The sequence below is a fragment of the Pterocles gutturalis genome, unplaced genomic scaffold, assembly GCF_000699245.1.
Source record: "Pterocles gutturalis isolate BGI_N339 unplaced genomic scaffold, ASM69924v1 scaffold27291, whole genome shotgun sequence".
Lineage (NCBI taxonomy): Eukaryota > Metazoa > Chordata > Aves > Pterocliformes > Pteroclidae > Pterocles > Pterocles gutturalis.
The window spans coordinates 8,680-36,670 of NW_010098650.1; the positions used below are offsets into that span (position 1 = coordinate 8,680).

Below are 27,991 nucleotides of genomic sequence, written 5' to 3' on the forward strand. Positions count from 1 at the left end.
CCCTCAGGTTAACATCACTGTTGTGCGTTCCAGGGGATCCTATGGCAAAGTGCGTCTTTGCTTTCAGATAATAAATGGGACTGCAGAGGAGGGAATTGATTTCACTCCCACAGTAAGGGAATTGTTGTTTGAACCACATGAGGAGAGTAAAATGATTTTGATTGAAATTTATGATGATGACTTTCCTGAAGGTCCTGAAGACTTTTCAGTGATGATTACCAAAGTGGAATTCCAAGGGAGGTAAAGATAAAATTCCCAGTTGATAGATTACAAGCAGAAGAACAAACTATATTTGGAATCTGACCTACCTGCATAAAGTCACCACTAGATAACAGCTGGCTTACTGAAAAATTTCATAAGACATCTATAATAGTAATCATAAAAGAAATTGGATGTATTGGAAACCCAATTCTTTTAACATTAGTATAAAGATTTTGCTGATTAAGATTTGTCAAAGCTGAAAGTCCATACATTACATAAAAGTTGTCAAGTTTCATGAAATTCAAGAAGGAAGATAAAATGAGAAGAAAAAATGAAAGATACTATTTCTGTGAATAAACTATTTTTGTGTACCTAATAGTTTGAAAAAGTGTGAGCAAAAGGTCTTTAGTGATAACTATCAGAAAATAAAATTGACAATTTGTCATACCTGCATCTTAGTAATTTCACAAGAATTTTTAATATAATTTTCTTTTTTATGTTCTTGCAAGTGGATTTGATTTTACTGTAAAAGAAAATAGTCTGCAAATGGATCAACCTCCAATAATAGGAAATATCTCCATGGTACGAATCACTATAGCAAAAAGTGATAATGCAGAAGGCATCATAGAATTTGATCCACAATATATCCTTCTGCAGGGTAAGTTTACCTTAAGTTTTCACTGTGGTTTATAAGATAAGTCTGTGGCTATGGCATAAATTTTCAAATAAAATAACTTTTCCTCAATTGTTCTTGTAGTGGAGGAGGATGCTGGATTAATCATGATTCCTGTTGTGAGAAAGCGTGGAACTTACGGCTATGTAACAGCTGATTTTCTTTCTCGAAGTATTTCTGCACTTCCCAATGGTGTTGACTATGTCATCCACAACACTTCTGTCATTTTTTATCATGGCCAGAACCAGACTTTTATTTATATCTCTATTACAGATGATGAAGAAAGGTAATTAATTTTTCAGATATTTCTTCACTAATTTACTTCTGATAAGTCCTTTTTTTTAGCATGTGCACTATGCCTATGTGTAGAATTGGAATTGAAAAACGAATTTCTGCAGTGCTGAAAAGTCACCTAAATTTAAAGCGGGAAAAACCAAGCTATTACTAGAGTTCCATAGTTCCTGTAAAATTTTACGCAAACATTACTTTTTTTAAAATTTGACTCTCAGAATTTTTTTGTGTTAATAATACTGCTGTGAACAATACAATATTTTGACACATTTTTTTTTTTTAGTTTAACACCAGTAGAAAATAGAACATAATTTTATTTCAGATATCACAATTCTATGCAAAGGGAAAGAATCTTCTACTGTGTGCTTACAGAGAGGACTTCTCTATACCTTTAAACAGATGGAGTTGGATGCGTGATTGAATTACTAAGTATAGTTTTAATTATTACTTTTCTTGGATATCTCAGAATCTTTTTTCTTTTTCCATGCAGTGAATTTGCAGAGCAATTTGAAATCCAGCTGACAGGAGCCACTGGTGGAGCAGTCCTTGGGCTCCACCTAGTGAGCCAGGTTACTATTGCTAAAAGTGACTCCCCTCAGGGCATCGTCCGATTTCTCAACCAAAGTCAAATTATTCTTCCCAATCCCGATACACCCACGGCAGTGTCCCTGGTGCTGGAAAGGACTGGAAGATTGTTAGGGGAGACACAGGTGGGCACTGGCTGTCAAACACTGAATGCTTTCCAGTGACTAGGTCAAAAAGCTCCTGCACTTTCTTTCAAGAGCTTCTAACAGGATAATTGCAGCTTTTTTATCAGACTGGAATTGCATGCAGTTGCAGTATAACAGAAAATGTTGTTACCCTTTTAATCTTCTCTTTCTCCTCCTGCTTTCTTACTGTTTTTATGCTCTTGTGTACTTTGTTTTGAGCTAGCTCCTAATTCCTTTGAAAATAGGGTTAATTTCATGCACCACCAGTAATTTAAATAATTCAGTTGAATTACTTCCTAAAGCTGGTCAAATTTTTTTCATTAAATTCTTTACTGAGAGCTTTGTAGAATTCTTTGTTTATACAGACCACTGTCACTGAGAATGTATAAATATTAACCCAGGTAGGTCTTTAAAAGTCTTGGCAAGTGACTGGAAGATTGGCAGTGAAGGTGATCAGCTCTTCCTCCCCACATGTAAAATTGCCTTGGTCTTCTCTGACTTTTTCTAGAAGTCATTTAAGAAAACTGGAAAACAATTAAAATGGCTAAAATAATATTTTAAAGTGCTGAATATGACCTCCTTAAAAGCAATCTAATTTGTGGGATATTTTGAATATGTTCTGAATTTTAATCAGATTGAAGAAGTATGAATCATCATTTGAGGGACTAAAACCTTTTACCTCAGACTCTTAAGAAAATATTTGTCATTTTCTGTCTTGATATCACACTTCGCAGGGAATGGTTTTGGTCATGAGTACTCCTCTGGGGAGCTTCACAAAGCAAATGATGATAAGGAGAGAAATAGAAACTGGCCTGTGTGTTTCCTCTTATGTGCTAAAGAAATCTCAGATTCTCTTCTTTTCTATTACTAATATCTAGAATTTGATAAACTCGCATTGTGGTTAACCGACACTTTGAAGTTTTTGTATGCACTTTGTCATGTTTGTTTTTCTAAAGGATTAAATTTTTTCCCACATAGAATTAATTATTAATATTTTGTATTCTGTATCACTGGCAAAGATTTAAACATAGCTAGTTACCAGATAGAAGAATTTTTATGTCAGTTTTGATACTTATCATTCCTCCCCTTGCGAGGCTGTTATAATCTATCAGCGCTCTAAATCTGAAACTAATATCTTCCACAGATTAGTTGGGCTGTCTTGGGACCCAATTCAGAAGAGGTTTTAGCTCCCCTGAATAGTGACATTGATGACCCTGTGAATGGATCATTCTATTTTGGAGAAGGAGAAGGAGGTCTGAGAGCTATTAATCTACAAATCTATCCTCATGAAGAAGCTGAAGTTCAGGAGATCTTCATTATTAGACTGAGCCTTGTGAAAGGTGAAACAGAAATAGATCCTAATGCAAACAGTGTCATGCTAATAGTAAGTCATTATTTCTTTTATTTCTTCTGAGATCTCTGTTGATATTGGTATTTGTCACACAAAGCTTTTAAAAGTTAATGATTGTTACATAGTTTGTCATTTGGCTTTTTCGTCCCTTGTACTACTTAGGTGCATTGTTACAGCTTCACTTCTTAAAAGAGAAGGCAAAGAATCTGTCAGTAAAAAATGGTATATAAGCCCTGACCTGGCCCTCTTATTTGCAGATTTCTGTGGTTTTCTTTGGAGAGAGCATCCTCATTACTAAATGTCAGTTTGTTCATCCCTTATGGACCTCTTCTGCTCCAGCTAATATGTAAAAGTAAAAGAAATGAATCTGGCTGTATTTCTATTGCAGAGCAATAGAAATGCAGAAATTTGTGGGACAAGGCAGAGGGAGTTGACAAAGACAAATTATTGCTCTAGGGATACTGCAACTAAGGAAATATTGATAAAGTTGTTATAAAAAGCCCTCAAAAAAAAAAAAAAAAAGAAACTGGATTTTTTTTCCTGGTCTGTAGCCTGTTGATGAAATTAGCTCCTATTTCCACAGATTCTTCTATTTCTCCTTCAGGGAGACAGGTTTATTCCTTGAACTGGAGTCTTCCACCCTCCATGACAATGACTTGGCTGCTTGGTAGGCAATGGTGTTACAACTCAGTTGCAAGTCAGGTCACCATGAGTTCTTGTTGCAGTTAGTGATTCACGCAAATGGATGTGGATGAGCTCTATCCCAGAGGGCTGAGTTTGCAAACTCATAGAGTTAGAAGAGTTTCTGTATGCTATCCCAAGGTTCCTGAGCATTTCCTGCTTTAATAGCAGAATATTCAGCTAGAGCATTTGAAATAAAGCTGTGTCCTTTTCTTCCTTGGATAGTGCTGAAAATCTGAAAAGGGAATAGTGACACTTTCTCTGCTGTCTCATAGTACCTTGTATCAATGGGACATGTTTTACAAATCCTTTCAGAATTAATTTGCTCTCTGAAATGTGTTTGAACTATTTACAATTTCCAAGTTGTTTACAGCTGAGTGAGGCTCAACTCAGTGGACAGATTAATTGTCATGAATTTGTTTATGTACAATGCTTTTATTAATCCAAGCTTGAAAACTTTCTGTATCTACTGGCAACATCATATTTTGACTCCTGTTCAATTTAGATACTGCTTAAACTTATGTATCATTATAGGATTTTCTGACCAAAGAGCAAGTTACTCATAGATTCATTTACCAGTCTTGCTTTGTGTGCATGTGTGTGCGTGCACGTGGGCTTGGTATAATTCCCTTGATGATCCTGTCTGCACAGTTGTTTTTGTTGTGTTTTTTTTTTTTTTCTCTTAATCTCTGTTCTAACTACTAATGTACTGTTAAATCTTCTTAAGAGGACAAAACTCAGTTGGAAGATCTAATATATATGTGCCCTGTAGCATCTAGCAATGAAAATCTCAGTGATTTGAACAAGAAGACAACTCACTCTACATATCCGATTTTCTGTTTGTTTGTTTACTTTGCAGATAGAAAAGTTTGGTGATCCCAATGGAATTGTACAGTTTGCTCCTGAATCATTAACTGAGACTAACTATACAGAACCCTCAGCAAGGGAAGGGCCACAAAATATTACACTGTTTGTCAGACGAATTCAGGGCACTCTGGGAAACATAACGGTATTCTCAGTCTTTTCCTAACAGACTATAATCTGAAATCATCCTCAGTAAAAATGTGTGGAGGAATATTTTTTTTCTGTGCCTTTCAATTGCTTGTTTCTTTTTGAAATGTTGCTTTTTAGACTGAATTTAGCAAGAGTTCAGCCCTATTACTTGTGGTTTGGAGAGACAGATTCTGTCTCCTCCGGTCAGGAAAAAAAGAAAACAGTACTGCAGTGCTTCTCTCTCCTTCTCTCTTCCTTGCCCTGTGTGCTTTGGATGGAAGAACAGAACAGTTCATACTTACATAGTGAGCTTTTTTTTGAGATCATCACAATTTGCTTTTTTCCAGGCATACTTCAAGGTAAAAATCAGACTATTTTAAACCACCACTCATTTTTTTTTTTTTACATGAAGTTGTTTAGAAGTCAGCATTTTAACAGTTTTTCATTCAATTAAAACAAAATCAATTAATAAAGCATCTGCTGTGTTTAATGAGAACTTTTCAACCCCTTCTGATGTGAGGAATCTTGAAAAGAGGAAAAAAAGCAAGTGTCTTGGTTTAAAAGTAGATTTTTTTTTAAAAATGGTTCAGAAATTCCATATAGTTTTCATAAAGCTTCTGAAGATACAGGACAGAAATCTTTACATTCATAGTACTGTTAGAGTAACAACACACCCTCCTTCTGTAAGACAGTCTGTGTGCCTCTTTCTATGCATACCTAAGACAATTTCTGTTTTACCTACTTAAAACCAATCTCTTCCATATCCTATCTGTACTGAATCCTGAATATCTGTGTGTATCCTGACTCTGTATTTTTGCTTTCTTTTGTTTTATGCATTTTCTAAACTCATACTAGGTTTACTGGCAAATACGTAGTGAATCTGACATCACAGGTGACTTTCTCAGGACAGAGGGATCTGTTGTCATTGCCGACCAGCAGAGTACAGCTGAGATAATTATCTACCTCTTACCTGATGATGTTCCAGAACTGGACGAAAACTACGTGGTGCAGCTGATTTCAGTAGAAGGTGGAGCAGATTTAGACCAAGAGAAAAGAATTTCAAAGTTCAATGTTTTTGCAAATGATGGTCCCTATGGAGTGTTTGCCCTGTACTCCGACCAGCAGTCAGTATTAGTAGAGAGAAACCTGGAACGATATGTTCAGATTAATGTAACTCGGCATGCTGGGGCCTTTGGAGAAGTGATTGTTGAGTACCAGATCATGTCTCATCATGAAGAAGTACTGATTGAACCTGAGGATGAGGTGGGATACCTCACAGTAAAAGACGGTGCCAGCTTTGGAGTGAAAAGGGTGCCAATAAGCAACCAGGTCTGTATTATCCTTTTAGCTCTTATGATATCTGTTGCTTCCATTTGTGTTCATCACAATGCACATGTGCTGGAATAAGATACTAAACTCTTAAATAGTATCCGCTGTGAAAAAGTATCCCCAGAAAAGAGAATTTTAGTATTATGAATTTCCTATTTGTGTGATAGAAATGGGTTTAAATACCACATTTTCAGATAATAATTGCAAAATCACTGCTATGCATGTTTTCAAATATTCAGTTTTTCCTTACATCATTACTTTTTATTGCTATCAGTTCAATATTTTATTATTTTATGTATGCAAATATTTTCTTAATTTTCCCTTTTGGCTTGTAAATGGTGATCTGTTAGGGCTGACTCATGAAGCAGCAAATAAATTTACCTTCAGTTCTCTGTGTTCCCTGGTTGTTTGTTTTTATTACTACAGTCTTATATCCACACTTACATCCTTTTTGCATCCATCTAACATCTTTTCAATCCTGAAGATTAAAATCAAATGGAGCTCCACTGTGTTAGATACAGTTTATTGGAACTACAATGGTTGCTCTACAAACTCACATTCCAACAAACTGCTAGTAAATCACATCCACAATATTGATATTTTAGCTGTATTTCTTCTGAGAAACGTAATCAACAAAACACTTGTCTTGAAAACACTGCTTTTTGTACGCAAGTAGAACAAAATCTGCAGATTGTTCTGCTACTTAATTCTTTGAATGGTGGATATAATGTTTTTTAGTAGAATTAAATTTCTAACTCTTTATTAAATTTCTCTCTCTCAAAGGCATGTCTTTTGCTGGGCTTGAATTTTACTCTGGAACTGACTAATGTAAGCCTGGTTGGAGGAAGTGCCAAAGATGTGCCTAAAATATTAGCAAAAGCGAAGTCAGCTGTTCTCCCTATTCCGGAGGAAGCTGCCAATTCACAGGTCAGTAGACTGGCTACAGTGTAACATTTATACCATGGAAGGTACCCTTCATTGCAAAAGACAGCTGCTATAAGAACTCAGTTAGCTCCTTAAAGTTTTCGTCATTGAAGACAATTTAATGACTGACAAGACTTTTCCAGTTATGACTTGTGCTTTATATTATCTTTTGTCTAACGCAAATTCTTATAGTGATGTGTTCATACAGTTCAAAAATGTCTCTTCATCTATAAGATGTAAATACTGTAAATATTATGGTTAATTTATTATTTTGTTTACATGAAATGGAAGTTCTGAGACTTAAAGGGAAATAACTTAATTCTGGACAATGTTATTCCTTTAAGTATAGAAGCCCCAAAGTAGATAACAGCATGTATGCAGTAGTATTTGCAAAAAGAGATGGGGGTCATGCTAGTTTTTAATGTAGTTGACAGTTTATTTAGCTAGTCACTGAGTGAGAAACTTTTCATTTGTCTGCTTGGTATGAGAGTGGGAAAAGAGAATTTTCCTGTTCTGGTATAGTATATGTGCTACTGTTCCCTTTTTGTATGTCAGGCAAAGACAGTAGAATACTGAGTTTTTATCTTCTAAATTTTAATGAAGTTTTTATTTAATAATTTTAATTGTCTTGAAGCACTGTTCTATCTTTTAATCTGTAATTGATCTTAATTCAAATGGTCTTTCTGTAAACACTGTTTACTACCATATCTCCATTTATCATTGTTTTTAGCTTGTCTGAATTATCCTTTCAGTCCCATTTGCTGCTCAGAGAAAAAGAAAAGATCATACTAGCATGAATAATTTTGTGAACAATGTAATGTGACAACAACTTACTTTACTGTTTCCTTTCCCCTGAGATCTAGTTCTCAGAAATCTAAGATTTAGAAGTAATTGTTGAAGAGTTGTGAGGGAAGTATGTAAATATATACACATATGCATATATATTTACATAAATACATCTAGATGCATGCATAATTATTGTGAAATGCCTATTTTACAAAATGGAGTATGCTTTCACATATGTTATTGCCCATTTTTATTCCTTTTTCTATAACAAAATCTACTGTGTTTCCACAGGTTGGCTTTGAATCTGTGGTTTTACGACTTACAGACATTGTAGCAGGGACAGGTCAGGCTGTTGTAACCAGAAAAGGAGTTTATGGCTCTGTAACAGTTAGCTGGATTTCAGGATACTCACCAGACCTAAAAACTGACTTTGCTCAGCCAGGCAATCTTACTCCTCCGTTTGGTAAGTACTTGTCTGAGGACACAGCTATGAAAGGTGTGTTAAGTGGTGATACCACCTTTTAGTTATTTGCTCCTCTACGTGCTTCCTCTAATAATGAAGAGTCATTGGGATGAAAGAGTATGGTCTAACTTTTTCTGTCAGGGAAGTCTATTTTATGAGCAAAATGCAGAACTAAGTCTCATATGTGTATAGCACAATGCAATGCCCCTGACCGCCAGCTGTATCTAGGAAAGACCCTTATCATACAGATTTCTTCTTCCTAAATGGAGTGGAATTGTGATCGAAGTCCGTGTCTGAGCATGCTCCCAGGTAAAAAGATTCCCATTTAGTGATTTTGACTTAGGCTCACTCTCTCTTTTCCTTCAGGTACTGTTGTATTTTCTTCTGGTGAGCAGAGTAAAGTAATTTCATTTCAGGTTACGCCAAGCCTAAATAAACCTGAGTCATTTGCCATCACTTTGACAGCAGTGCACAGCAATGTGTCTGGTGGGGCTCGCCTGAGGTAAGAATATTACTGATACTTTTGAGTCACACAGATGCTGTAAGAATTATGACCTGTGTACACGCATGCGCCTTATACAAATCCCTATTAAATTACAGGAAGTTGTAGTGCCTTCTTTGAAAAAAATTGTATGTCTTGTCTCAGGTGGAAACAAGTGTCTGATCAGAGCTGATCAGAACTGAGGCTTTTCTCCTATTCCAGTCTGCTTCATATCACTGGGATTCAGGGTGCCTAGAATGTGTCTACAATGATGGAGACAGTTAAGAAAATTAAGAACCAAGATCAACAGTTTTAGCCAGGAAGCTGAAGAATGAAACCAACTCTGAGAGTTTTCATTAGTGTCCCTAGAAATCCATATTTAGAAGAACTTAGATAACAAACATTATTTAAAATAAATAAAATTAAACAAGAAATGCTCTGAAAATACCTAATTTGTATAAAAACTTCTTTTTATTCTTAAAATCAAAACCATAACATTTAATGTAGTTTTCCTTCTCAGCGAAGTTGTTATCTATTCTTCACACCGTTTTCTTTTCATTCCTCCGTACTCACTGATAGCTAAAAGTGGTATAAATACCCTGTGTACAAGAATGACCTTTCCTAGAAAAATTAAAACTACATCCCACAGGAGGTAAAGCTGACAATTACTTTGAACAGTTTTTGGCTCCTTTAGTGGTGGAAAGGGTCTAGTTTGTGAACCAAAATGGCTCACTGTAATTGTAGTGCCATTTGGTAGTCTCTAGCACTGAATAATGGGTCAGTTCTAGAGATAAGTGTAAGACACAAGATTTAGCAGAGTCTTGTTCTCTATGCTTATTTTCTAAAAAGAAGGGGGTACATTTAATATGAACACAGTGTAACTAAAATTGATATTGATAATAGGGCTCAGATCTGGAAAAAATTACTATGAGTAATGTTGTAAGGGGGCAGTTAATATTTCAAAGCCCTGCTGTAAGTTTTAAAATAACTTCCCTTTCTTCTCTAGTTTCCTGTCTAAATCTGTAGATCTGCTAGCATCTGTCTACTCCACAGTTTTTCCTTGCTACAGGAAGTTTGTTCAATAGTTAAAGCTGGTAGTACTCAGAGTGGCTGTATTGTAATATATCTCCCTTCATTGTGTCCACAATAGAAGGACATCACACTTTCTTCTGCCTCTCTGTTTTCTCAGGAAGACCTTGTTTTATTTATTGTTTACTCTGTATCCTGTGCTGACTCAGGATGCATTAAGCCTGTGGGGGGCTGTTTGGTCCAATCGGTGCAAAAACATGTTTTGCAGGGAGCCTCTTTATATCATGCTTTGTATGGTTGCTATTTGTTCTGTCTACTGTTATGTATTTTTTTAATTCACTTTCTTACAGTCATCATTGATTTTTCACTGGAAATTATTCTGCTTTGGTGTTTTACTTTTCATACTTTGTATTTCCTCTCTCAACTTTGGTATCTTTTCTTTTTCAGATCAGGATTTACAGTAACTGAAATTGAGCCAATGGGGATTTTCCAGTTTGCTCTTAACTCAAGATCTGTTTCAGTTGAAGAAGATGTTCAGGCAGTCACACTACATGTCCAAAGATTGTTTGGTTTTCAAAGTAATTTCACTAAACTGACATATCAGACCATTCCAGGAAGTGCCAAACCACTAGAGGACTTCATACCCATCTATAACGGAGAGCTGATTTTTTCACGTTTTCAGACGAATGCTGTGATAGAAATATCAATAATTGATGACACCATGTCTGAAATGGAGGAATTTTTTTTTGTAAATTTGACTGCTGTGGAAATTTTGGATCTTCAACCTGTGAATCTTGCCTGGAGTCCATGTTTGAATCCAACTTTCAGTGTTGCAACAGTTAATATCCTGGCTAATGATATTCTTCATGGAATACTAAGTTTGGGGCCAGAGGTTATTTATGTTGAAGAAGATGCAAACAGCAGTACCCCCAACACAGTGGTACTTCATATCAGAAGGACCAAGGGTTTTACTGGTGATGTTGGAGTAACCGTTAAAACTTTTGGGGGATTGAATGCACAGAGTGGAGTAGATTCATATCCTTTTGGAAATGTTTATGGAAAATCAAACTTCATATGGGCAATGGAGGGAGAAGATTTTGAGGAGCAGTCAGTCTCTCTGACTCTGCTGGATGGAGAAAGGGAAAGCAAGGTGTCCATAAAAATTTTTGATGATGATGAGCCTGAAGGACGGGAATTCTTTTATGTTTTCCTCTCAAATCCTGAATGTGGAGCTCAGATTGTGGAAGGAAAGGATGAATATGGATTTGCTGCTTTTGCAACAGTAATTATTGCAGGTAATTTTTTTTCCCTCAGGAAATTAATAAATACATCTGAATTAAATAACAGTAAATAGCTGTATGTTCTCATAGCAATTTTCGTGTAAAGACTGGAATTCTATTTGGTAATAGGCAGGGTATTCTATTCCTAAATCTTGAGTTTTCCAGATTAGAGAAAGCATCTAATGCACCAAGCGTACCATGCATCCATTAACAACCTAGCTCAGAATACATTTGTAGATGTTGCTTATCTCTGTTCTTCTGTTGTTTTATTTCATGAAGGGAAAAGTCTAAGCTGGAGTGGATTTCTTGCAGACGTAGTAGCGTTGCAGGCCTAGTGTTGCAAGCCTAGCATTGCAGGCTTTTTTTGTTTTTCTTTGCCATTTTGCCACTTTTGCACCTCGTGAGGTTTGTATGAAGTATAAAAAACAGTTTCAGTTTTTGTTTTTTGAAACTATGCAGTTTGTATCTGCAGTGTAGTCATCCTCTGCTTCTGAGGATGGAGAATAGGAATTGGCTTACATAGACATCAGGGAACAATTTTTCTTTCAGTCGCTACACAGAGCTGTGAGAAACTGATGTCAGAGCTCCAGTTTACCGTAGCTTTTAGATATCTATCAGACTTTTTAATTGAACATAAACCAAGTTTAACCAGAATATAGATTAGGTTTTAGAAGCAATATGGAAATTGGAACAGCTTAGGCTAATCAAGAAAATTATATGTAAGGTCCAACATTTACTGGAAGTTTTTTTATTTAGATAGTCTTAATAAAACAAAGTAGGTATTGCGAACATGGATTAAACTGTGCTGTTGGATGAGTGTATGCAACAACAAAAATTATGTATGCAAGAACAGATTGTGTAAAACACGTGATCCTTTCATGTGCACCATCTCTAGAATTCACCATGCAGGTAACCAGTTGCCTTTATGTGCCAATTAACCGAAGAAGGATGTGCATAGGCACAGGCTGGAGTTTGAACTTGTACTGAATCCCACAGAAGTGTATTAACATGCTCTAGAGTTACACCCAGAGCACAATGAGTACATAAAGTAAGGTCAGGAAACAATTTACATTAAGGAGAAGGGTCAAAACATGTATCTACATTTAATTGTATAGATGGAAAGATACCACAGATTAAATATATGTGCATAAGCAAACACACAGTATCTGTTAAATTGAGTATATATATTGACATTTAATATGCACTCTGTTGGAACTAGATTGCCTTCCCAAATGCAGAATATGGTAAAGGAGAAATATGTCAGAAGCAAGATTTAATGGAACACTCTGAAGGCATTAGTTTCCCCTCATTAGGCCTGCTGGATTTTTTTCCTCTACTGCTGTTTTGCTGAAGTTATTGACATTCCCGTGATAACAATGCAGTATTTTGCAGCTCCCTAGTTCCACACGCTGAGTTAAAGATGCAGAAGAAAAGCTGATGTAACAATGTGGGAAAATGAATGGATTCAACAACGTTATGCGTGGGATGAATAAGGAAGCTGTCCTTGGAAGCTCATCTTTATCCCATAACCTTACTATGTCCATCTAGGGGCATGCTGAGACCCATTTCTGTTTAGAAAGAGTATGTTTTAAGGGTTATGGTACACATAAAATAATATAGCTGAAGTGGTATCTCCTAAGGGCATTATAAGCAAGGTTTTTGATAGTGTAACACCTAGTCTCTTGAAGTCAAGGGACACAGAATTCAGTTTGCTAAATGCTGCTGAAAATACAAGCCTATGAGTATAGATAGTGTGAGGAATCTCATAAGGAATTTACTTTCAAAAATACTTATTCTACTGGTTAAAATAAAATTTAGAAATTTGAAGTGCCAGATAAGCATGAAGTGTAAATTAAAAACAGAAACATTAAAAGAAATTTTCCTGAGGTGTCCCCAAGTGGTACTTTGCAGTATGCTTTTGGTACCTAGTTTTTGGGTGTTTTTTTAGCTGTTATCCAGATTAAAATTATGATTTAGTCTCAGCTTAACTTTCTTGCTAATTACTTTCATGAACTGTTTCCTGTCTAGGAAGTGATCTCCCGAATGGCATTTTGGGATTTGTTCAAGAAGTACAAAGCGGTCTCATACTTGATGAAGACTCAGAAAATAGAGAGGTGCTGCTGATTGTCACAAGGCAACCAAACAGGTGCAGGAAACCACTGATTCAAGTGCCTTTCCTACAGGCTGTAATATGCTGTGTTGAATCCCAGAAGCTGCTGTTAGTGGAAGAGGTTATCATAGAGTTTTATAATAAATCTTTGCCTTTCAGCTCCTGTAATAACTTCCCAGAATTTGGCAAACAGGCTTGTAAACTGTGAATATGATTGGGTCTGTCACTGTACTGTTATAAAGCAGAAATAGAAAAAAACAAATATTTTCCAGTTTATACTGTAAGGCAGCAAAGTCTGAAAGTTCAGCTTAGGGTAAGGTATTTGTACTGCTAAAGGTGTAATTCAAATTCTCATCTCCCTGTGTAATGTAGGTATGAATGCTAAAATGCGGAATTAAGAAGATACCTGACAGTACTATGCTTATGTCTTTACTCACACAGATATTATATTTTTTCTCTTTAGCATCTATATATGTTACACACTTGTGTGTACTTTAAACAAATACACTCAAGTACTCTAAGTTCCTTAAATTTAGAGGAAAGACAAATTCTGCCTGGATTTCCAGGCAGATGGTTACTATAGGATTAACGAAAGTACTTGGGTAATCCCTGTCTTCCAAGCACCAGTGTCTCTTACTCAGCTTTATTTATGTTTTCATTTTTTAATTTTATTCATTTATGTATTTGTTTGTTTGTTTGTTTGTTTGTTTATGTTTTCAGAAACAAAAATTGAGAACAACCTGGCTGCCCATGATTACTTTATTTTCTTCCTGTGTTACCTTTTGGTAATCTAAACAGATTTTAGAGGAAGGAATTTAAATAAAAATAAAGACTTTTTCATCTTGAAGCAGTTTGTTCCCTTGTGATAAGTTTTGAATGATAACATTAAATATATCTTACCTCTGTGTTTATGTTTCCTGAAGCAATAGTGCTCTCCTTCAGTACACATATACTCCTTTGATTCGCTTATAGGGCTTTTGAAGATGTGAAGATCTTTTGGCGTGTAACCTTTAATAAAACAGCTGTTGTCCTTCTGAAAGATGGCATGAACTTGGAGAACGAACTTGTATCTGTGCTGGGAGACACTACCTGCATGGCAGGTCAAACCATGTGCAACATCTCCATTGAAATAAAACCTGATAATGTAAGTAATTATTGCTCATTTGTGTACAGCGCTATGATGTTGAATTGCAATTTATCAAGATGAAGAAAACCCCTCTGATTCAGAGGAACTGATGTGTAGGACACAGTTTGAAGATGGTAACTTGACATCTGCTCAGTTCCTCTGCAAACACATTTATTTGCGGGCTTGTACAACTTTCATTGTGACTGGGAAAAATTCAGGAAGGAGATAAGTATTTAGTTCAAAGAGTGAATTCCAGATCTCAGATTTTTATAGAACAATAAGAAAAAAATAATGGAATTATTCCAGTGAGATATGTATTCATATACTGGACTGTTATCTGTCATCTGTCGCAAATTTTTCATCTATCAAAGCGCCTCTTTGGGTGGTATATAGAAAGCATATACTGTAAGTAATAACACCTCATTCAACAAAAAACTTTTATTGCAACTTGTGCATAATTTACATGCCTAAAACTAGCACAGTAATCTCTGAAAACTCTACTCGGTCATAAACCTGCATAAGAATCTCTGAGTGTCTAAAAATCTGTCGCTGTGCACATCCAGCTTGTGAGCAGTGGGGTTCAATTTATCACCATTTGGCATTTGTCAGTTGGGTTTGCTGAAGCCTAAGTGCCTTGAGAGGCCCAGCTGGCACTCAAAAATGCAGACGTCATTGAATTAACACAAAGTACTGCATTCAGTCATTTTTCACTGAAAATAGAAGGAAAAAATACTTTTGTGTGAACATGTAGTGGTTCAAGCAGTTTCTTAGGAAAGGAAATTCTTTCAGAGTGGAGCGTTTGAAACTTTCCAAGAAACTGTTGTAACAGCCAGGCTAGTGGCAAAGCTAAGGTTTGGGGAGTGGACAAGGAAAAGATGGGAAGGTTTCCAAGGTTTTTATGACTACGTTCTAGAAAATAATGCAAGATGTAGGATGTGGGAAGTAGTGATTTCCCACTAGAGGACATTGTAGATTCTCTTAGTTCAGTAAGAGGGTCTTTTCCTTCTTCGTCTTCAGATTTAAATCACAGAGCCAATGAATAAAACATACATATGAGTGGGGCACAGGCTGCCTCACTGAGTAAACTGGGATTTTGAACCTGATTAGTCCCAAGGAATAATATCATTATTTAATGACAGCAGCACAGCAGCTGCACAGATATGCTGTTGTACCACATGAAGCACAAGCATGTGCCACTCTAACAGCTGCTAATGGAAGGCTAAAGGTCCCGGTGACACTCCAGTAAATGTGAACCTATCATCAATTAGTCAAAATAATTCAATTTAAAGAATTACTTAACAACAGCTCAATTAAAAAAATATGCTATTTAACCCCACAAATATTTCCTAATTCTTCCTCCAGTTCTTCTTTCATATGATAACTTTTAAATTATTAACAAACACATTATGAAATGATGAAATAATAAATTCATTCAATAAATATTTTACGTGTTTAATGGCATATGGTGTGACGTGTTCTAGCTTTTTTAAGTTTTTGCTTAGTCAGCTGTACTGACTTCATTAGCTAAAACCTGAATCCTGCTTTTGTAGAATTAAAGTAGGATTTCAAAAAATCCAGAGCTGAAACAAAAAGCTACATTTATTAATAAAAAAAAGTCCTCAGTGGTCTTTTTTTTTTTTTTTTTTTTTTGTGGTGCTGTTGTATTGTAAAGAGCTACTTTATTTCGATAGTTTGCTGCTTCATGAGTGCATGCAATAGGCCCAGATGACACATTTCCAGTTATTTCTGGAATCTGAGTAATCAGATGTCTATTTCTGAACATTTATGTCTGTATTGTAGGTACAAAATAAAAGATATGGCAATGTGTCATATTGAACTTTAATATTGCTACCTGATTTTTAATAAACAGGCATTAAGTTTGCAGAATTGACTAGACTAATTCTTTGATATATAAGCACTAAAATTCAATAGCCTGTATTTCCAGACTGGCACAAGATTTCTGCATATCATTCACCTCACAAAAGTCTACCAGTATAGTGTATCCATATAGTATCTCCAGGCTTTGAGATTTTGGATAAATTCAGTTAAGCATTCAAATCTAGTGAGATTTGCCTGTAAAAATATGCATAAACATGTTAGTGTATAAACACTAAGGCTGTATGTAAAATGCTTTTCAGAACTTTACCAGAATTTAATACTTGAACACAGCCAATACTAATTCAGATTAAAAACTGCATACCTAGACTTCTGTGCAGTTTTTTCCACAGGTAAGTAGGTGTGTACATGCCTTTTTGTAAGGCAAAAATAATGTGAAAGAGCAAATTCCTCACACAAAGCACAGTATAAATAATCCATTAAGGAATGTATACATTTTTTTAAAGCTGGAAGTAATTAGTAGGTCTTATAATGGTATGAAAATCATCCCTCATTTGCAGGTACCTGAATTTGAAACATGTTTTTTTGTTGAGCTGTATGCTGTAAGCACAGGAGCTGCATTGAACAGCAGTGCCAGATTTGCTGTTATAACAGTCCTTGAAAGTGATGCTCCTCGTGGTTTAGTATATTTTGCTGTGGGATCTCGTTTTGCTGTGGCTCATAAGAAGATAACTTCAATCAGTCTGCAAGTGCTTAGAGATTCTAGTGCATCAGTAACCACAATGGTTAGTTACAGAATGCAGGTAAGACTTCTATTTTTTTTTAATTATTTAACTAATTTTTAAATCATTGTTCTTTCTCTAAAGTAAATATGATTGTAATTAACATTTTTTCAGGAAACTGTCAAACATTTGGTGGGCCCATATGGTCTAACTTATTTGATTTTCCATTAGTAAAAAGCCCTTGTTTTCATTGCGTTGTAAAGAGTTATTTTGTTCGTAGTACCTTCCAATGGCCTCAAAGACTACAGTCAGTCAGGCGTTGAATAAATTTCTTTCTTTGTCCTAAGGTTCTTATGAGATTCCAGTTTGTGGTGCTTCTTTCTCTGAAATAAGTTTTTATCATGATGGGTATGACTATCAAGGTTCAGAAACTTGCTATTTTATGTCACTGATTTATTAATACACAGAGCACACTTAGGAAAAGTGGAAGAGTACTTTCATCAAATTTTCTTCCATGTTCTTGAAGTACCAACTTGAAAATTGTTCTTCTAGTAGGAAATCTGATGTGCTTAAGTCAATTTTACCATCCTCGTTCATTTTTGTTATGTTTACAGCTGTAACACCAGGCTCTTCTAACTGTTGACCCTTTTATCTCTAAAGGAGTACCTCATTATTATTAACAGATGATGAAGATTCTCCTTTAGCAGAACTAACACAGCTGCAGAAAAATGATTCCTTCCACTTCCTTATAGTTATGACTCCAGCATCAGGGCACAGGCTGCAAGAGGGATTCCTCTAAGTTTGCCATTGTACTGAAACAGAGCTTAGCGTGATCTGCTTTGGATATCTGGGATTTTATACCTAAAGGTGTTATTTCAGGGAGGGTTATTATAATAAAGCATTGTGTCACCAGTTTATTTCCATCACCCTTATAATAAAAGGTTTTGCATTGTATGGTTATATTGCATGCATTTATATATATATTAACTGCATAGGATTGCATGGTGTTTCCTTGCATTTATTATACAGTAGCTGGCCAGTGTTTTAGTTAAATTGTGTGCTAACAAATTTTCACATTCTTTCCAGCCAAGAGTTCCTTATCATTCAGCTGTTAAATGAAGAAAATGCTGCTGTCTAGTGTGTACTGAGGCTAAAATACAGGGGGCAGTTCCTTATCTGTTTGTATTTTTATATAACAACCCTTCTTTGGATTTTTTTAGGTTTTGAGGGTGCATGGCCAAGTACCAAAGAATTGGTAATATTGGTACCTGTAAAATAAGAGGTCATGGCAGACAGGAAATGTGAGGCACTAACTGGAAACAGATGTTACACTTATTCCTACAAAGGTTTCTTAAACATTGTTCTTGTCTCTAGTGCTTTTATTACCACTTATTTCCCGGTTTCCTAATTCTCATTTGAAAGAGATAAAAAAACCGAAACTCCTCACTGGAATTTGTGCAGTTGATATGCTCATGTTCTAGAGCAATTTTGGACAGATACACACTGCATTGATTTACCTAGTTCTCCCATGAATAAGTAAACTCTACTAATTAAAGCTAAATGTTTTCAAAAGGGGTCTAGTATTCCACAAATAAAAATCCTTGTTTTTTACAGTAGGAGACCTTTAAGAGTCAGTATACAATCTGTGCTTACCAAATGAATAGAGACTACTGAAAAATGATACATTTGAATAATAGCCCCAGAATGTTAGTTTCCACTTAAGGAAAGTTAATTATATTACCAGATATAATATCAAGGTTATGGTAACTGACAAAAAGAGCAAGAGTGTGAAGAATGAAGCAGTATCTGCAAACCTCATGGAAGGTAAAAATAGTGCTGCTTCGCAGGGAAATGAGGCCATATATAATTCCTAGATAAGTTCATCTGTGCCTTGCGTGTGTGTTCTGTAGTGTTTGCTTTGCCTTTGGACCTAAATGGATTGCTCTTCTTTTGAGTATTTATACTGGGACTGAAAATATCATGAATTGATATTAGCTTGGGCACAGATTTCCGAAACTTTTGCTTTGCTTTGCTTTTGTTTGGTTTGTATGTACCTGTAATTATGTTTTGTACCCTGAACTGAAGGACTTCGTGCTGCAGACATAAACTTACGTTAGCCCCTCCAGAACTCACCTTACAGATGTGCTAACATTTCTGTAATACCTGTTCACCCAGAAAAGCTTTGTGATTTTTTTTTTTTTCTGGCAAAGAAAGAGAGGGATCCTTTTTACTATTGACAATATATGTAATTCTTCCCCTAGGTTGTTGCTGACTACAAGGGACATTGCTATTTCTGGGAGCTATTTCATGTAATGTAACTGTTATATCATACTTAACTGCATTTTGAAAGAAGACTTCTTTCTTACAGGTTTAAATTTTACCTGTTTAAAATGTGTGTGTTCTACAGCAGCTAGTTTTGAACAACTGTATCTTATGATAGCGTTACCTAAAACTCTTTTGTTTTGTTTTAAGGAGCTACAAAAACCTGAACCTATGGGTCGGATCTTTATGTCTCCAGCTGTGGCAGGACAAGATTTTGCCAGATCTGAAGGTTTATTGACTTTTGAACCTGGACAGAGAAATATGTTTCTGGATGTGACCCTCACTCCAAAGACAGGATCTTTAAACCCATTTCCTAAAGGTTTCCAGGTTGTACTTTCCAATCCCACGGGCGGTGCCAGAGTGGATGACGTGTATGGTATCGCTAACGTCACCATTGTCTCAGATTTGGACTCCTTGCCAGTTTGGGGGCTGATTGATCAACTGTATCAGCCTCCTGATGACACCATTTTACACAGAGTCCTCCAGAATCTGAATGTCAAAGTGGCTACAGAGACTACAGAAGAGCAGCTTACTGCTGTGATGTATATAATTGATAAGGTAAACCTTTTCTGCTCTTTCTTGAATGACCAAGGACTTAAATCAGAGCATAATAACATGCAGGCCTGTGATAAGATCAAGGTTAGCATCCACAGCAGTGACTCAGGGGCACAGACTGCAAAGTTAAAAATAGAAGTTGTGAAGTCCCACAATCAAATAAGAAGCTTGCCTGTCATTAGGATAGTGGCCGGAAATAGAAAATCTAGTGGGTTGAAAAGAGCAACCAGTATTAATTTTGCATATGTACCTATAGGTCAAGAGTTTCTGCTATGCAAAATTTTCCCTTTGGTGTCATACTCTCACAGAGCTTATTGTGGTTTCTTGATTCTCAGGCCACATCTTTGTTGGTTTTATCCCTGGCACAAGACAGTGAGGCCCAAGGTTTGCTTATATCTTGACAGATGACTGCAGTCAACACATAAGCAAATTCTGCCAGGGCCATGCTCTTAACCAGGCATGCAGCTTGTCTTTTTTTTCCTTCAGTAGCTTTGGGAATCGATTTGGCACTTCAGCATTGCACTAAGTTCCATCAAAACCCTGGGACTAGTGTTGTGGCTTTCTGGCTCTTCTGGACTTGTGGAATAGGGCACAGGAGCTGGAAAATGTTTAAATACCTCGACACAAAGCAGTAGAACAATGTTAATGAACAGCAGTTCATTTGTGATTGATGCCATTTTGACACAAGAAACGGAGAAAATAATGGCAAAAATTCTCAGGACTCAACAGTCTTTTATTTGTGAAAGAATGAAAAATGCCACCTCATTTCTTTAATAATCAAATCCATATTAGTAAGCATATCTTACTAATGTAGTTTTGACATAGTATTGCCTCTCGTGCTTTGGCAACAGTGATCAGAAGGTGGAAAAAATATTCTGAACTTTCAGAATGAGCATTGGGATAAAAATACAAGTCTTACTAAACTGTTCAACATGAGAAAATGTATAAGCAGACTTCTGTGCATAAAAAGTTTTATTTCTTCTCCTCTCATTAGGTAACAGATGTAGGTGAAAAACAGTTACTCACTGAAAAAAGTAGAAGTCTTTTCTATGAGATACTCTGTGCTCTGGCTAGCCCAAAACGCGAGGACACGCGAGGATATAGCCTGCTTGCTGAGGTGACTGAGAAATTTGCTTTTTCCCTGTTGACTGGGATAATGTGTGGATCACCAGGAGAACGGTTAGTAAACTTGAATTCAAAATATGTTTTGGAAATATGTGACAACTAGCCGTTATAGTCAAAAATTAAATGATATTTTTAGAAAAGGGACTTGTCTATCATATAACATGTTACCTATATGAAAATGTGTTGCACTGTGTCAGAATTTTACAAAGCACTGTATTGGCACTATTAGGTGGTGTCACAAATTACTGGTACACTGATATGGGGCAGCTGTGGTAGTAGGAGTCAGGAGATCTGGAATATATTGATTCACCTTTAGCTCAAATGTTGCCTGGAAAAGTATTCATTATTCTGACTAAGAAAATAATTTGTAATTGTATGATGCAGAGCTATGTTCTAAGACTTAGATGAGACTAAGTAACCCAAATTTTCTACTGGCATTTTGTAATTTCTGTGTGCTTGGTTTTGCTCACTTGAACGTTATTTTAAAAATTTTAGAGCTACTTGTATTTTTCACATGTAGTTTCAAATTGCTAGTTTTGTCTGCAGATGTTTGATTCTGTTTTGGTTCCATCTCATAGTGAGCAAAACCCACAGGGGAAATGGAGAAGCTGAAATGCCCCTCTTTTTTTTCACAGAAGCTGAGACCATCTGTCAATTAAATGTCATAAAGCCTAAAAATTATGGAGGAATAAAGTATTAAAAATACATTTTAGAGTAATTCTGTGAAGAATAGTGAAGCTCACTTCCACTTACCAGACCTGTTGCTTTTCCATTTCAACAGAGGTAAAAATATCTTTGACAGCTGCCCGTACATTGCAATAATGGCTCACAACTGGTTTCCTCAGCAAATCAATGGACACAGGTTTGATGGAAGAGATGGGGATTCTATTCAAGTGCCTGAACATTTACTAGAGGTTTCTGTTGTACTACCACCTCCTCGAGAAGATAACTGTGAATCTGTACAGTTCACAGAATACAGCAGTCAGCAGTGGTTCCTTACTGGAGACAAAGAACTTGCCCTGAGAAACAAGGTTTGAAGATAATGCAATTTATTTTTTCAATAAATTAGTTTAATTCAGATATTGCTCAAAACATCTTAAATGTATTTTAAGTAATGTGAACTTTTTTGTGTGTGTCTCATTAAAATGAGCACTGATGGTTGAATTTTAATATTAAATTTGTATTTATGTTGCACATGTTGTTTCAGGTTTTTTCTATGAGTTTAAAGGGTCAGAGTTCACACCCCTTGAAAGATAACAATGAAGTAATTTATCGGATTTATGCTACAGGAAGTCGGATTGTTCCACAGAAGTCTCTATGTCTCCTCTGGAATCAGGCTGCTGAAAGGTTATTTTATTAATCTGTTTAGTTTTCCAGTTTCTACCATGAACCTTTGTATTTGCCTAAGATGTGATAACTCTGATTAGGCCATTTACAAGAATAAAATTGATCTATTTCCTAGCTATCTTTTTTCCTTAATTTTTCTGGCCTTTGTAGCAGCACATAACTTTCCATATAATAAAGTGCATACTTATTCTAGCTCAGACATTTCCCAGGCTTCCACTCTTTGTCTTTTTTCTCTAAAATACCATTTAGATTATGTAGTGATGTGTTAGGCAATGCTGACAGGCCATAAATCCCAGAGTTCCATCACTTCATTAATATTAATAGAATCACAGAATATTTTGGGTTGGAAGGGACCTTACAGATCATTGAATTCCAATCCCCGTGCCGTGGGTGGGGACACCTTCCACTAGCCCAGGTTGCTCAAAGCCTCATCCAGCCTGGCCTTGAACACCTCTGGGGTTTCTGCGTATGCTCTTCAATCCTCCATTACTGGATCAGCCTGTGTCTTTCCTGTTCACACAGTATAAATTGATTTGGAGAGCCAGGCTCTTCTCTGTGACATCTAGTGATAGGACAAGGGGCAATGGGTTCAAGCTGGAACATAGGAGGTTCCGCTTGAGTATGAGGAAAAACTTCTTTACAGTGAGGGTGACAGAGCACTGGAACAGGCTGCCCAGAGAGGTTGTGGAGTCTCCTTCTCTGGAGACATTCAAAGCCCGCCTGGATGCGTTCCTGTGTGATCTGATCTAGGTGTCCTGCTCCGGCAGGGGGATTGGACTAGATGATCTTTCGAGGTCCCTTCCAATCTCTAACATTCTGTGATTCTGTGATTCTGTGATTCTGTGAGAATTATGTTCTCTATCCTGCTGCGATCTAGTTGGTTTAGGTATGATTTCATTAAACTGACTGGATTATATCAGTCTGTCACTGGTAGAAACTACTTCTCTTTGGACAGGAGATACAGCAGAATTTACCTGTATTCTTTCATTTTATCTAGACACTATATCACAGAGCAGGCGTTATTTCCGATAGAAATAACTTAGGATATCACCTGTAGTATCCTTTTTCAAAACCAGTTCAGCAATACTGAAAGAAGACAAAACATGAATTTTAGTTTCAAAACAAGTAGCAGTACGAAATGAAGTGTTCACTATAATGGGGTATTGTGCAAGTTAAGTAATAAACTAGTTAAAAAGTCAGACAGTCCTGTAAATCTTACAGAAAAATAAGGCAACAAAAATTCTCTAGTGGAAAAAAATGGTCCTTATCATATATTTATAATTTTTAAATCATAAAATTAAAAAAAGCTATAAATATGTTTAATTTAGTGTAAATTTGCTATTCTGAGTACTGTGCCTGAACAAAACACCTATGCCATAGTTTAGAAAACTTGGTATTTCAGAGATTCAATAGCAATTTTCAAGCCTGCTTACCATGTAAATTACCCAAGTCCATTTCTAACTTTGTGAATCTTTTGTTTTGCAGCTGGCTGTCTGATAACGGGTTCTGCAAAGTGGTTGATGACACGTCAGACTACGTAGAATGCTCTTGTTCTCATATGTCCATTTATGCAGTTTATGCCCAAACAGATAACTTGTCTTCATACAATGAGGCTTTCTTCTCTTCTGGATTCATCTGCATTTCAGGTCAGTTGATTTAAGACAGTTTTCCAATCAACAAAAACTCATGTCCAGTAAGACTAATTGATTTTTGGTTATTTTAGTAGCTGATGACAATCTTTTTTTTTGGAGGGGTATTGGAGGAATGTTAAGTAGCTTCATGGTATTAAAGTTTCCAAATAGTCTGGTATTTGCACACTGACAAATTTTGCCACTGAAAAAAAAGAAGTCGAGCAAAGAAATATGTTTTCTTGTGATATTTTATTGAACCATACAAAAGACAAATATGTCATTCATTTGGAGGATGAAACTTAAAAATCCTAAATTCACCTGTATCTCTAGCAGCAGTACAGTTTTCTCTGTGTCAAATCTTTCAAATACTTATCTACCTATCATAAAAGCTCTTTGACTGTTTCAGTTGACAATTTACACTCAGAAGAGATAACCTGAGAGAGGTAGATTCCATGTCATGCATATCATGTCATTTTTCTCTTCTTGTGTCGATGGGTGCTGTGCAGGCAGGAACCTAAGAGTAACAAGGTCACGAAGAAAACATGCTAAAGGTGTTCTTACTCTAACCTTAAGGTGCTTAAATGGGTCTGGGTCTGCTCCTTGTGAAGTTTATGACTTCTATACTAGATAATCACTGTATGAGTAACAAAAAACAGTGCAAGCAGCTCAGTCCCCTATTTTTCTCCTCCCACCAAACTGCCCTAACAGATTGAAGCTAGGTTCCTTAATGGTTTTAAAACCTTAGCTGTAAAAAGGAAGACAAAGAAAGAGAAATAAACCCTCTGGTTTTCACCTACCTCATACAAATTGATTATTTTATTTAACAATACAGAAATATTTTTTAGCAGATAAAAATATCACATTGTAAAATACAGTTAAGCTTCTCAGATTGTGTTAGTGAAAGTAAAGAAAAACTATAGTAAACAAATGTAATTACTGATTTATGAGGAATAAAAGTGAATTGATGACACAAATATGCTATAGAATGCAAAATGCTACAGAAAGTGAAGAAAAAAGCAATACAAAGTAAGCCAATGTGCTTTAGAAACTGAAGAGAAATATTTTGCTGAACTGGAAGCAATAAAGACCTACAGATCATTGTTCAGCACTATCTGTTCACTGTAGTCATGTGTCATAAGAATGTATTTTAAAAATTTGAACAGTTTATCCAGGTTAAGGGTTTGTCTTAAATATAACTGCAATCACTTTCAGCTTCTTTGTCTGGTTGATAGAGTTCCCTTACATGATTATATATACATTGAAATCTAGTGATTAACAAGTTGATTTAGATTTAAAAGCTATAAGGATATTATTTATTTATCTAACATCTCCACCTAGGTGTGAAGAGTTAAAAAAAAAAATAGGATGGTAGAGTGAAATAGAAGATAATTATTTACAAATTTTTCTTATGCAGGTGGTTGTAAAAATATTGCTAGCTAATTTTTGAAAAGTTTCAAAATAATTCTTTCTGCAGTGGTTTATTTCATTCATATCTTGCAAATACTTGTAGTTGAGCAACCAGTCTATCTCAGGACATAAAAAAAGATCTGCCTCAATTATCCAAATTCCTGCCCTTCCTGAAGTGTGGAGGTGCACCAAGAATTAAGTCTACATGAGCTTCAGGACTGTTTTCCTTAGTAGCTCAGCTTTCTCAGGGTTTTCTTCAAAGAACTGCTTAATGGTAGGTAAGGGGCCCTTCCGATTTCTGTTCTGTTCATGTTTACAATGAATTAGGAAATGAAAAGTGGTATTCTGAGTACTGCTGTAATAGGTTTCTATGCTGAACACATATGAAATGGGAGACTGGCATTTAGAGGTAGCTATCTCCTAAAGCAATGCTACCCATCTGGAGGCATTTATTTATTTGTTTATTTATTAATTTCTAAAACCACTTTTGGATGAAGTTTTTATTTATCTATTTCTAAAAACACTTTTGGATGAACACTTTATATTTATTTGCTTTATATTTAACTGTTATGATAATCATCCATATCATGCAGAAATAAATAAAAAAAAACTGCAAAAATTACTTGTTTATGTTATGCAATTATTTTAGCTCCCAAGCCTATGAAAAGTTAAATAGATGTTAGTATTTCAGTAATAAATTCATGAGTTATCCCAGTGTGAACCAAAATGAACATATTCTCTCTGTAAGGTTTGGGGTTTTTTTTTGGTTTTTAGTCATCTGCACCTTCAAGACATCTGTTGTTATCTAGCATAGTTTATTAGCCTCAGCCTGAGCTTTAAATTTCACTTTCTTGTTGTTGTTGTTTCTGTGTAGGTTTCACTTTGGCTATTATCTCCCACCTTTTCTGCACCAGGTGTGCTATGTTTGCAGCTAAACTTCTCACTCACATGATGGTTGCTTGTTTGGGTACTCAGGTAAGAAAAAGTCTGAAGTCTCTAAGTGCAAGTTAAGTACATCTTTACTTTCCTTTTCCTCACTGCCATGGCCATGTCTGAACAGACCTCCTTTTCTTTTCCACGGTGTAAACATTTTCAAAAAATGTAAATTTTCAACATCTGATACTTATAATTAATCCAATATTGATATCCTATGCTGGAAATTCAACTGAAATTATACATTTTCTGAAAATATTTAGAGAAAACTCATGGATGATGTAGCCACATGAGAAGATAGTCCTGTATGTAGAGTAATAAATGTTTTGATGATGGGGAATATAATGGAGACAAGAGAGTTCTGTCATTAACATCATTATTTGTTAAATGGATTAATGTCAGTAATCATAAATTCTGTGGGAAAGTTTTATTTTGAGTAGTTGATGCTGAAAGCTCTTTTGCAATCTAGTATTTGTAGGAAGGTATAATTACAAAAAAAATTAAATAATAAGAGAGAATAAACTGTAGAAAGTCTTCATGGTTCTCATACTGGTTCAAATAGCAGGTAATAGAATGTCAGCAACCTGAAGGAGCATATAAAAAGAGAATCTGTTTCTCTGTCCTGTAAAATACAACTTCCTCAGCTTTGGTACATCTCGTGAAATGGAAAGCTATGAATAACCTCAAGTAACTTAAAATTACTATACGGAACGATTCCATAAGAGGGAGATTTTGTGTATATTTTTACTGATCTAAAGGTGATGTAAATACACATTTAAATATATTCTGAAGGCAGGGCTGCTGAGATAATTTAAGCATATTAGCAGACAGGTACTTAGAGGAAGGTGTTATATCAGTGCAATAAACTGTAGATAATTGAAACAGCCCTGTGTTACTTGTAACAGACAAGCTCGTGCATACTGCCATAGTTAGTATATAATTTTATTCATGTAACCTCATGATAGTTCTTCGTGAACAGTGGAGTGAATTGATAAAGTTCATCACACAACTGGATTTAAAATAGAAGGAGCATGAAAGGTCCCCAAAGCATTTCCAGAAATCACTGAATATCGGCAGGTTTCTTGCATCTGAGTCTCTAAAAGTATTTTGACATCTCAGTTCTTGATTTTGAAACGCATAGTTCATGTTTTTTAATAGTTCTGTGTAGTTACACAGAAAGCAAGTTCGTTCCAGGGACCTGTAATGTACATGGTTACTAGTGTACGAATGTGCAGACTTAATTTCTGACATGTAGATCATAACACAGGTGAGGACTTGCATATGGCAATATGTCAAGATTATACAAAACAAGACTACTGAGAGCTTTGCAGTGCATTTTACAATCTAATGATAGATTTTGCAAAAGCTTCTTCTACTTATACTTTGCAGTGAATGGTGAATTGTGTGCCTGGAATTGTTTGATGTTTTGCATATAATCGAACTGTCCTTATCCACGTTGCAATCTTTCTGTCGACAATACTTTTCCGTTTCTTTGGCCATATGTTGCATTTCCAGTACAGAGAAGCTTGTTTCTTTTTACAGTGAGTTTCTTCTTCAAAGATGTCTTTTGGCTTTTTTTCTATAAAGACTCCTTACCAGGTCTTTCAGACTTGGTAATCTTAATTTACACACAGAATCACACAGAATGATTGAGATAGGAAGGGACCTCTGGAGATCATCTTGTC

At 35.8% G+C, this 27,991-nt stretch overlaps 1 protein-coding gene across 1 annotated transcript in view; it reads left to right on the plus strand.

The window, feature by feature from the left end:
• The window catches only part of LOC104461944 (G-protein coupled receptor 98-like), a gene marked incomplete at both ends in the record, with an annotated part of 33,974 nt that extends 7,626 nt beyond the window's left edge, over nucleotides 1-26,348 (plus strand). The window contains 20 exons of the mRNA XM_010073702.1: nucleotides 8-240; nucleotides 711-859; nucleotides 959-1,160; nucleotides 1,656-1,875; nucleotides 3,020-3,259; nucleotides 4,767-4,916; nucleotides 5,756-6,229; nucleotides 7,013-7,156; nucleotides 8,231-8,402; nucleotides 8,769-8,904; nucleotides 10,360-11,207; nucleotides 13,221-13,338; nucleotides 14,275-14,446; nucleotides 16,825-17,067; nucleotides 19,459-19,866; nucleotides 20,858-21,042; nucleotides 21,770-22,019; nucleotides 22,196-22,335; nucleotides 23,821-23,981; nucleotides 26,248-26,348. Of these exons, the coding sequence (XP_010072004.1) occupies nucleotides 8-240; nucleotides 711-859; nucleotides 959-1,160; nucleotides 1,656-1,875; nucleotides 3,020-3,259; nucleotides 4,767-4,916; nucleotides 5,756-6,229; nucleotides 7,013-7,156; nucleotides 8,231-8,402; nucleotides 8,769-8,904; nucleotides 10,360-11,207; nucleotides 13,221-13,338; nucleotides 14,275-14,446; nucleotides 16,825-17,067; nucleotides 19,459-19,866; nucleotides 20,858-21,042; nucleotides 21,770-22,019; nucleotides 22,196-22,335; nucleotides 23,821-23,981; nucleotides 26,248-26,348 (4,746 nt within the window). The remainder of the gene's footprint in view (nucleotides 1-7; nucleotides 241-710; nucleotides 860-958; nucleotides 1,161-1,655; nucleotides 1,876-3,019; nucleotides 3,260-4,766; nucleotides 4,917-5,755; nucleotides 6,230-7,012; nucleotides 7,157-8,230; nucleotides 8,403-8,768; nucleotides 8,905-10,359; nucleotides 11,208-13,220; nucleotides 13,339-14,274; nucleotides 14,447-16,824; nucleotides 17,068-19,458; nucleotides 19,867-20,857; nucleotides 21,043-21,769; nucleotides 22,020-22,195; nucleotides 22,336-23,820; nucleotides 23,982-26,247) is intronic.
• Between the last annotated feature and the right edge of the window lie 1,643 nt (nucleotides 26,349-27,991).